Genomic DNA, 11,230 nt, shown 5'->3' on the forward strand with positions numbered 1-11,230 from the left:
TCAGAGATTTTTTTTTATCTAAACTGTCTCTGATGCAGTGGCCCATGCGCCTATGTCATGGTCACGTGGTTCCTCTGGTTTCCTGGGTGACGGTAAACAGGCTGCTTGGCTTCATGGATAAAACAGAGTGGACGAAGGCAAGTTTAAACCTCTAGCTAAGGCTATGTGGCAATTCACTGGATTTTTAATTGCTTATGATACAGACTTTGATACGTAAACGCCATGATTGTGCGTGTGCAGAGCTTTCGCAAAAATAGCGTCTATTAATTTTACTATGGAGTGTTCTTGTAAAGCTAGCTGTCTAACATTGCTAATGTTGACAACAACCAAGTATTATCCGTCATTGCATTGTATTTAGCCAATTTTTCATCGTGTTCCATGAGTTTTAATCAACGTTTAGATGATGTGGTGACAAATACTGTCCCAACTAGGGTAATCCAAAAGTCAATAATAACTGTTCATCATTATCATCATCACTGTCTTGAAATGGCTAAAATTAGCTTGCTAATGGTATGTTCGGGTAATTGAGTAATGGCATTGGGTTAAAATATAGACATAGGCCTACCGTGCAAGTTATGGGAATATCATACAGGTTTGCGTTTAAAGATCCGCTATCCCTTCGGCCATCACTGATTCAGCTTGCATGCTTAATTCTGCTTACAAAGATTTCCCATTCACGTTCACTCCCAAAACATCTACATTGTTGTTGTTTTTTGTTTTAGACTCAACTGATCAACAACCAGCCCTACGACGAAAGCTTGGACGTGAACGATTCGGAGGAAATAGCAAGTGTCTACACTCCTACACCTCGGCAGACTGGTAGGAGGAACTGCTTGCACAACCTGTCAGTGCTGTTGACCCATGTAGAAATTGTTCCCATAGTAAACGACAATCAGAACTTAGTTTATTGTCGTCCAGTCTTCAACTTTTGCTGTGCTGTTTTCTATGCTACTGTATTTGTGATGATGGTGTAGTCTCCCCAGGCTCCACAGGTTATGCTGTTTGATCTTTGAAATGTGTACTTCTATCTCAGCATCCAGGTCGGCAACCAGGATCCAAAATAACATGGCTACCAACAGCAGTGATGAGTTTGAGGAAGAAGGGAAGGTGAGACAAGACCCACAAAATGTATACTATATGTAGGCTACTGGTAACAACTGTGTATGTTTCAAGATGATATTTTGATGCTTTGTAAATAGGAGTAACATTTACATGCCTTCATATACCAGCAGAAAAAGAAAGGTGGCCAGGGAAGTCAACAGGGTCTGAGCGAGAATGAGGAAGAGGAAGAAGAAGAGGAGGAGGATGACGATGATGACTCGGACGAAACAGAATCAGATGAAGAGGAGGGCGAGCAAGGATCTGCTCCTGAAGGGTGTGTGGCACGTCACTAGTTCACATATAGACAAGCCATACAGATTCATACTCTTCTAAAGTGTCAGCTTGTCCTCCATATTTAATGTATAGTGGGGTCGTATTAGGCTCAGTCATTTCAAATTGGTGTTAAAGTTTGGTTTTCACTTCCAAGTTGAAGTTTAGGGTCTATAGAACAATTTGAGTTCGAGTGTCAAACACACAGATAACAAAATGGCCTGCGGGGGGCGCTCTAAAATATATACCGTAAACTGCTATAACTTTGGATTAGTTAAACCAAATTTAACATATGAGGTATGTATGGATTCAGCGTGAAGAGGAGAAACTGGTGAGATAAGTATTTGGTTGCCAGATCAAAGACACACTACGTAATAAACACACTTTTAGCCCATGGACTGCTAAATCCGGGCTTTTTTAAGATAAAGGATGGAAATGCCCTCAAAGTTGCAATGAATGCAATAATAATAATAATAATAATAATAATAATAATGATAAATACCATGGGGAACATAATTTTTACCTGCATTCAAAAAACAAACAGAAGACCATAGGGCTAACATTTATTCCAATACTCCTCTCTACAATAACTATGATAGAGAACAGATACAAAAAGAGTCAGTGGTCAGTCTTAGAAATTGCATGTGCACTTGCACAGATGTGTGCACTTTAACTCTGCCTTCATGCACTTGCACCGAGACCTGGCAGGTCTATTTGTACATGGGTCAAAGACGTCTTTGTCATTCAGTGTTACGGACACCTTCCACCGACTGTAACTGCAAGAAAACATGATTTTTAATTTTTAAATCGTTTCAAGTGAATGGATGACATCCGAGGCTTTCATGAATTCCCTGTAACAATAATTAAATAAAAAGGGTCATGTTTTTTACAGTTACAGCCAGCAGAAGGCATCCGTTACACTGAATGACAATGCCATTTTGCACGTCTTTGACCCACAAGTACTAGTACAGCTGTACTTCACCTCTAGTTGGAATACATCTTTGGCAATTGCATCTTTGGTAGTGTAGTCCAAATCTGTGAACTGTTAATTTGTTAACAGATTGGCAGGCATTTCTGGCAAATGCAGATAATAAGAAGGCAGTTTTCATTCTTGTCAACTGCGCTGGTAACAAATGGACAGTTCCCAGATGACAGAGATGTCTTCATAACAGCAGATGATTGTGTCTACCATGTATGAAATAGTCCTATAGTATTATTTAGTATGCTTGCCAAAGGCCTCTGCTTGACCCCAGCAAGCATACTAATTGTTCTCCCACAGTTTATTTAGTATGCTTGCGGGAAAGCATACTAATTGTTCATCAACAGTTTATTATTATTCTAAATTTTTCCATTCACCTCGGCCTATGGGAATCGCCATTCATTAGTACGGCGGCTCGGAATCGTTGCAGCGTTCGAGATAGAGACGCGGTTCGAGTGCCAAAACGAACGGCTCGAAAAGGGCTCAGGGTGGTGTATTTTTAGCTGGCCTACCCCCTTTCATTCGTTCACCAGACTTGTTTTTCCTCAGTTTTCTCTCTGTTTTCCACCTCATTGAAATGAATGGTAGAATGGTCAAAATGATGATGTCACAAACTGTGGCAGTTAGAGTGAGAGGTGACCTGTCCTGGGTTTTTTAACTAGGTATTAACTAGGTAAAGGCATTGTCAGAGAGGTCTTGGCTCTGAATACAAACTGTGTGAAGATCATAAGCCAACTCTTAAAAATGTTTCAGAGAGAGCAGTTTTAAAATCCCTATGATGTGACCCCATTCACTTAGAAAAAAAAATGTGTGAACAGCTCAGCGCATAGGCCTGAATATGTCAATTTTTTGACTGAACCATTTGGCCTAGAAAAATGATCTCAGCGTTGACATGGAGAGCAGGGTTGTGCCATTTGTGTGTCAATATCATCTGACAACTTGCAAAACTTTTGGAGATATGACAGCGTAAAAATAAGGCTGCACATATTACTCAGCTATTGACTGCCAAACTGTCACCTTTAGAATCTTCATTCATACACACACACACATGCAGCCTTGTAGAACTTAAGACCTCTGCTGTCACCTGGGCAACCGTCGCCTATGCTGCTGTGGCCCATACAGTAAGTGGCAGTGGCCATAGATGTGTATAGCAGTGGCCTACTGGGTAGGGTGTTGGTCTGTCAGAGGGTTGCAGGTTCGAATCCCACCCTTACCTCTTCCTACCCACCCATTGCTGAAAGGCACCTGAAGCATCTCCATACATGCACACACACATGCACGCACACACCCACGCGCACACACACACACACACACACACACACACACACACACACACACACACACACACACACACACACACACACACACACACACACACACACACACACACACACACACACCTCTCTCTCTCTCTCTCTCTCTCTCGCACAGACAGACAAACACACACACACACACACACACACACACACACACACACACAGACACACACACACTCACACACTCAGACCTCTATCACTTTCCCTCGTGTTTCTGTGTGTGTATACAACAGCTCTGTGTGTGTGTTTGCATAAGCCGCAAGCATACTAATAGCATTGTCTCTCCGGAAATGCAGTCTTCTTATTATTATTATTGATTTATTTTCTTCCAGATATAACTTTTTTTGTGATTTTATGTGTGAATAGAATATGGCTTGATTGAAAAAAAAGTTGATACTCATGATCCTAAATTCATAAACTCAAAGTTGCAAGTTGGGTGCTAAATATCACATAGGCTTTATGCAGCCATATTTGTGTATACGTATCCTAAGTATCTTTTGTGCTTCAGGGATATTCTGAACAAATCAAGTTGAATGATACCCCAGGCTTTATTTGCAATAACTTGTAACAATAAATGATGTTTCATTGCAACTTGGAGGGCATTTCCACCCTTTATCTTAAAAAAAAAAACCCTGAATTTTGCTGTCCATGGGCTAAAAGTGTGTTTATTACATAGTGTGTCTTTAATCTGGTAACCAAATACTTAGCTCACCAGCTCCTCCTCTTCATGCTGAATCCATGCATACCTCATATATTAAATTTGGTTAAACGAATAAAATGTTATAGCAGTTTATATGTTTTAGAGCGCCCCCCCGCAGGCCATTTTGTTGTCTGTGTGTTTGACACTTGAACCCAAATTGTTCTATAGGCCCTAAACTTCAACTTGGAAGTGAAAACCAATCTTTAACACCAATTTGAAATGACTGAGAAAAATTGCACATGCCTACGACCCCACTAGTACCTTTGTGAAGTAGATAGATGATGCATTAACTGTTTATTTCTTGGGTCTTGGGTCTGTGGTGGTTTAATCCATCGTAAGGAACAGTTTCAATCGTTATTGCTATATTCATTTACCATATTCATCATTACTGTACTCTTTTCTTTTCTTTTTGTCTTCACAGCGCATACGACCCATCCGACTTTGACCACTTGCCTGTCTCATCAGAAATCAAAGAGTTATTTCAATACATCACACGGTAAGAATTGAGGTCCTAATTGACAACTACCAACCAGAGAGTAAAAAGAAAATACATTGCTACTAGCATGGTAAATCACAGTTGGTACAGTTTCCTCAACTACAAGCAGAGCACAGATACTCAGTGTTAAACGGAATTGCCGGTATTCAGTTTTAAACAAATATTCTGTTAACATGTATGGAACAGCGTTCTACAACACTGAGTATTCCCAGAACATGGCCACATTCAGAATGAATAAAGACCTAATATTGTCCCCATTCTGTTTAAAATCAGGCTATTCCTTGCATGTAACGGCACTCACTGTTATTCTCTTCCTGTTGTAGGTACGCACCCCAGGCTGTTGACCTGGACCACAAGCTGAAGCCTTTCATTCCTGACTTCATCCCAGCAGTGGGGGACATAGACGCATTCCTCAAAGTGAGCAACAAGCTTCTTTTTCTGGATTTGTCATCCATCAACCACATAAAACCATATTGAGGTGACAAATTGAGGCGACCATATTGAAGTGACGCATATTAAGTGGATGCGCTATGACGCAGCGTCCCTGAGTGTGTGTACAGTGTACTCAAAACGCAATTTCGTTATCAAATTTGTTTGTCAATGACAATAAAAAGCTCTTGATTCTTGATTCTTCTCTTGACAAGTAGAGGGGACCAGGAAATTACATGCATGTCTTATTGTATGGCCCCTTTTAGCCAACTACACAATGGAGCCTGCCTCTATATGTCCTGTTGCTTGATGAGGTGTAAAAGCTGTTGCTGTTGTGATGTTATGGCCTCTAAAGTATCGAGCCTCCATCTTGTGTTGTGCATTTATTAGGTTCCTCGGCCAGACGGGAAGCCGGATAACCTGGGTCTGCTGGTTCTGGATGAGCCATGCACCAAACAGTCAGACCCCACAGTGCTGTCCCTATGGCTCTCCGAAAACAGCAAGCAGCACAATATCACTGTAAGATGATCCACTGTGGGAGTCAAACATATAAACACACAAATAAACAAACATTCAAAAGCTATATTGTCCAAGGCACTCTTGAATAAAGGTGGAAATTTAATATGTAGGTTACGTCATGAGGGATTCGGATAAAATAACTGGCATAGTTTGGTCGTACAGTAGTTCGGCGGTACTTGCACATTTCATAGTATATCTTTTGTACTAATGAGCACTTTCACATTACCTGCACTTAAGGAACTAAGCCAAAGCTTTCCAAAGCTGCTCACTTGTTCTGAACATTGGAGAAATGAATCCTGCTTTATATGGGGCGCTCTTGCATTTCACAGGAGCTGAAAGTGAAAAGTATAGAAAACCCAGAGAAGAACCCCAAGGCCATCGAGAACTGGATCGAAAGCATCAGCGAACTGCATCGCTCCAAACCCCCAGCCACTGTGCACTACACCAGGTTAGCAACTTCTCAGTTCTCTTCTCACAATCATCATTTTGAAGTGAGACAGACAATGCTAAACTACCTGTGTGTGTGTGTGTGTGTGAATTTCCTGCAGGACAATGCCAGATATCGACTCCCTTATGCAAGAGTGGCCACCAGAGTTTGAAGAGCTTCTAGGAAAGGTTTGTTAACTATTCCGCTTTCGTCTTGTGAATAAGAAAACATTTCTTTTGAGGTACCAGTAAGAGGATGTGGTTGTCCCATTACACCCACTTCTCTTGGAATTTTCCCGCAACTTACATGAAAGAATTGTGTATCTTATTTCATGTACAGTGCCCTCCATAATTATTGGCACCCCTGGTTGAGATGTGTTTTTTAGCTTCCAATTATTTTATTTTTTTTCTAAATAATATGGGACCTTAATGGAAAAAAAGAGAAAAATCCAACCTTCAATACAAGTGCATTTATTCAGTGGGGAAAAAATCCCACATAAAGAAATAATTATTTGACATCAAATAATGTGTGTCACAATTATTAGCACCCCTGGTGTTAATATTTTGTACAACCCCCTTTTGCCAACAAAACAGCACCTAATCTTCTCCTATAATGTTTCACAAGATGGGAAAAGACAGAAAGAGGGATCTTCAGCCATTCCTCTTTGCAGAATCTCTCTAAATCATCCAGAGACCTGGGTCCTCTCCTCTTCAGCTCATCCCACAGGTTCTCAATGGGGTTGAGGTCAGGGGACTGAGATGGCCATGGGAGGAGCTTGATTTTGTGTCTGGTGAACCATTTCTGTGTAGATTTGGCCATATATTTAGGGTCATTGTCTTGCTGAAAGACCCAGTGACCACCCAGCTTCAGCTTTCGGGCGGAGGGCAACAGATTTTGATTTAAAATGTCCTGGTATTTCAAAGCATTCATGATGCCATGCACCCTACCAAGGTTCCCAGGGCCTTTGGAGGCGAAACAGCCCCACAGCATCACTGACCCACCCCCATACTTCACAGTGGGTATGAGGTGCTTTTCAGCATGCACATCTTTCGTGGTACGCCAGACCCACTTAGAGTGTTTGTTGCCAAAAAGCTCAATATTGGTCTCATCTGACCAAAGCACACGGTCCCAGTTGAAGCCCCAATACCGCTTGGCGAACTCCAGACGCTTGCGTTTATGATTGTGAGTGAGGAAAGGTTTTCTCCGTGCATGCCTCCCAAACAGCTTGTTGGCGTGTAGACAGCGTCTGATGGTTGATTTGGAGACTTTGTGACCCCAGGATGCTACCATTTGGTGTAATTCTGTAACAGTGAGCTTTGGAGATCTTTTGATTTCTCTTACCATCCTCCTCACTGTGCGTGGTGGCAAAATAAACTTGGGTCCTCGTCCAGGCTTGTTTACCACTGTTCCAGTTGTTTTGAACTTCTTAATTATTCCTCTCACAGTGGATATGGGCAGCTGCAGTTGAGTGGCAATCTTCTTGTAGCCTCTGCCTGACCTGTGAAGGTCGACGCACATCTGCCTCACTTGTATGCTGTGTTCCTTTGTCTTTCCCATGTTTAAGAGTGGATAAGAGAAATGGCCTCAGTGTCACGTCATATTTATACCCCAGGGAAACAGGAAGTGATGAATTACTAATTAAATGTTCCTACATACTCTGGTAAACTTTGTAAACTACTGTAGAAATGACAGAAATGCTTCAATTATATTTATTTCCTGGGAATTGTTAAGGGTGCCAATAATTGTGGAACAGGTGATTTAATGAAAAATAATTATTTTTTAGTCAGGGATTTTTTTTATTTTCTTACAATTCATTTGAGTTGAAGGCTACATTTTCCTACAATTTTCAGTGTGACAGTATTCTTCTGCAATAAACACTGAATATATTTTAAGGCTTTTAACACATCTCAACCAGGGGTGCCAATAATCATGGAGGGCACTGTAAGCGCAAAAAGGGAAGTGCTGATCCACCCTGAAAACCAATGATAAATGATATCGAAAGGACTTGATGGGAACTGGAATTGAAATTGAGCTGAAACTACCCAGGGTTCTGAACCAGAACAATGATAGATGCCATCCCAGCCCTTTGTATGGACTATCTGTCCTCATTGGAGATGTTCAAGAGAGCAACTAATACTGTATACACAGAGGAATGTCATTATTTCTGAACATGCACCACATACCTTTTACCTGATACTATGTTTTATGTAAGTTTATTTTTCTTAATGTGTTTTTTGTTGGTTTATTTTGTCTGTGTCTGGAACTATATGTAGGCTGCCATTTTGACCAGGACTCCCTGGTAGAAGAGGCTCTTAGTCTCAATTGGACAATCCTGCTTAAATAAAGGATAAATGAAATGAGTAGGAAGAACACAATGAACACATATTTACATAATTTTGGAAGTAAGTGTACAGAAAGTGAACTACTGAAAAGTTGTTGTACCTAATACACATGATGCTTAAATAGAAAACCCTCTTCTAGTAGCCTGTACGCCTACTGTGTCATCTCTACAGTATGTATGGAATTGAAAGTGTCAGTTATACATCAGCGGCGCCACCCTAGGTATCTTTGCACAGTGCGACTTGAGTTGCTACAGTTGATTTTTGATAGACGGCTATTTTATCTGGAATGCAAAATGAGGACATCTCCATTTGTATTTTGGTAGCTCTTTATTGGTATACTTTGCTACTTCTCCTTGTGATAGTCATGTGATATACTGTAGGTCTTAACAGGTATTCATGACTTTCATAGGTTAGCCTGCCTACAGCCGATATCAACTGTGATCTGGCAGAGTATATCGACATCATTTGTGGTAAGTTGAGTTACAGTACCTTATAGCTTTACATGACATGTGTATACTGTTTCGAGGTTGCAGCCAGTGAAAGATGTAAGAATTGACTGATGAACTTCTTGCCTCCCTAGGCATTCTCGACATTCCCGTCTACAAAAACAAAATCCAATCGCTTCATGTTTTATTTACACTCTATTCTGAATTCAAGAACTCACAGGTAAGCCCATGGATTTCTGAAGACCACTATACTTTTATATGTGCATTGCACATGTTTGATAATTATTGCCACCACCTTGATGAACTATCATGCATTTTGTAAAAATAATAATAATAATAATAATAATAATAATAATAATAATATTTTTTTAAAAATGAATGAATGATGTATATAATTGGCCAGGCATTTTACACATTTGCGTAAAGCACTAAAAAGATTAGACAAAGTTGAAGGTTTGTAAATTCGTTTTTCCTCAATATTGCATCAATTATAATAGCAATCTCTTGCTTCTCATAGACATAGACCCTGAAGTGTAGTCCAACATGTACTTTTACATAATTTATTAACATTGGAAATAAAACGGTATGTTTGATGTGTGTCTCAACACTTCAGAACCTCTCCAGAAGGCCAGAAGACGAGATCCATGCTTTAGTTACTTATCAATATAAAAAGGAGACAATCCGCACACTTCAGGTCTTTTTTTGTGCAAAGAAGCTTTACTTGACTTACAAGCTTTCGGTCCTTAGACCTTCGTCAGGCAGACTCTTTATACAGAAATTTCAACTGAATCCTGCACCTTCTAAACAGATGCCCGGTGGCCTATCTCAACTTTAGTTACTTATCAATAAAATCTTTGTTTAAAAAAAAAAAAAAAGTGTTTCCCATAGATCCTAAGGCTCAGGCCATGGACTGCACAGTGGTCATGTATTAAGATTGTAACGGTTGTGTTTGATGTTTTTGTCAGCACTTCAAGGCCTTGCCGGAGGGACAGAAGACAGAGTCTCCACCAGGCCCCAACACAGGCCAAGCAGAGGCGGAGACGCTCACTCTTGACTGAGGCCTGAAGTTACAACAGTCATCACACCCAACTCCACTTCCCCTGTGAAGAGATCGCTATCTGAGACTGATCGTACTTATACAGAGGTGTCCGTTTTGACTGAAGTGTGTTCTAAATTTTATATATATGTTCGTTTATGTTTGTGTGAATGTGTGTGGGAGAGCGACTGAGAGAGAGCTTGTGTTTGTGTTTATGTTTTACTTATTTTTCTATGACACTATTGTACTATTGCTTTCTTTGCGATGTAACGCTCACGGTAAATAAATGTATATGGTTTTGTAGAAATCTTCCATTTTTATCAGTGGTATAATTTGAGTATACAAATGCAGTAAATGACCACAGATTCATTGACCCTCTAAGCCAGAGGTGGGGAACTTATGTCTTGAGGGCCGTTTGCGGGCCGTTTGCGGGCCTTGAGGCCGTCTTATCCGGCCCCCGACATAATTTTAATGTAATGCAGTTTCACATGAAATATGACATATTTTGTAAAGAAATGTTCATTTTCAATACAATTAAGTTATATTTTCAGGGGACCTAGTGAAGGTGGGGTCTGTTATAAAGGTGGCTGCCTTCAATATAGGCCTAAAGTGCAGGGGAATTCTTGGTTTGTGTTCATAGTACGGCCCTTGGAGGACTTAATAAAAATTGAATTGGCCCCTCGAATGCAAGATGTTCCCCACCCCTGCTCTAAGCAGTTGTGCTTTTGAAAGCCTATCGTTTGACACACAATGTGAACCGTTCTGCTTAACTGTTTTGTGGTCACACATGTAGCCAGAAAGTCTGCACATCTGAAACTGAGTAGCTGTACTGATGTAGGTGTACTTCTGAGTCTGTGGCTAAACTGTTTTGCTCAAAGGTAATTCACAAGGAAATAATGAGCTCAAAGACATTCGAGCAATTTCGTAAACACAGTCATCCTGCACAGTCTGCCATTCGGGGCTCGAACTCGCAACCTCTCCTAGTAACCTTCAGCCATGGTGGACCACTGAACTAAAAGGTTTAGGCTGATGGCTCAGTGGTTATTGCTAACCTGGTTCTCACGCAGAGGGTTGTTGCCAGCTCACGAAGTTGGGCGGAAATGCACGAGGGTCTGCGTGAGAACCAGGCTAGGCTATTGCCTCGACTTGTCCTGTGGTCTTGATAAACA

The 11,230-nt window shown here is 40.8% G+C and overlaps 1 protein-coding gene across 3 annotated transcripts; it reads left to right on the forward strand.

The window, feature by feature from the left end:
- The first annotated feature begins 71 nt into the window (after positions 1 to 71).
- On the forward strand, positions 72 to 10,369 carry ift46 (intraflagellar transport 46 homolog (Chlamydomonas)). 3 transcript variants are annotated; one of them, XR_010035536.1, is made up of 12 exons: positions 72 to 137; positions 723 to 819; positions 1,034 to 1,107; positions 1,230 to 1,375; positions 4,788 to 4,862; positions 5,186 to 5,279; positions 5,682 to 5,810; positions 6,140 to 6,258; positions 6,359 to 6,425; positions 8,511 to 8,639; positions 8,989 to 9,049; positions 9,160 to 9,198. XR_010035536.1 is itself a non-coding variant. In XM_063203731.1 (12 exons), exons 1-12 carry the CDS (start codon positions 114 to 116, stop codon positions 10,081 to 10,083), a joined length of 1,065 nt encoding a protein of 354 aa, XP_063059801.1. In that variant the 5' UTR covers positions 72 to 113; the 3' UTR covers positions 10,084 to 10,369. The 3 variants fall into 3 exon arrangements, 2 of the variants coding, with proteins under 2 accessions (XP_063059801.1, XP_063059802.1); XM_063203731.1 differs by lacking the exon at positions 8,511 to 8,639 and adding an exon at positions 9,991 to 10,369 and having other exon boundaries at positions 9,160 to 9,245; XM_063203732.1 differs by lacking the exon at positions 8,511 to 8,639 and adding an exon at positions 9,991 to 10,369 and having other exon boundaries at positions 1,233 to 1,375; positions 9,160 to 9,245.
- Positions 10,370 to 11,230: the final 861 nt, after the last annotated feature.

Source organism: Engraulis encrasicolus, chromosome 7 (assembly GCF_034702125.1).
Source record: "Engraulis encrasicolus isolate BLACKSEA-1 chromosome 7, IST_EnEncr_1.0, whole genome shotgun sequence".
Taxonomy (NCBI): Eukaryota; Metazoa; Chordata; class Actinopteri; order Clupeiformes; family Engraulidae; genus Engraulis; species Engraulis encrasicolus.

Bases quoted from the DNA above. Each gene is read 5' to 3' on its own strand.
- ift46 (XM_063203731.1), top strand. From the start codon at position 114: ATGGATAAAACAGAGTGGACGAAG. The intron at 4,863-5,185 runs GTAAGAATTGAG...TTCCTGTTGTAG, and splicing joins TTATTTCAATACATCACACG to GTACGCACCCCAGGCTGTTG. The intron at 5,811-6,139 runs GTAAGATGATCC...TGCATTTCACAG, and splicing joins GCAAGCAGCACAATATCACT to GAGCTGAAAGTGAAAAGTAT.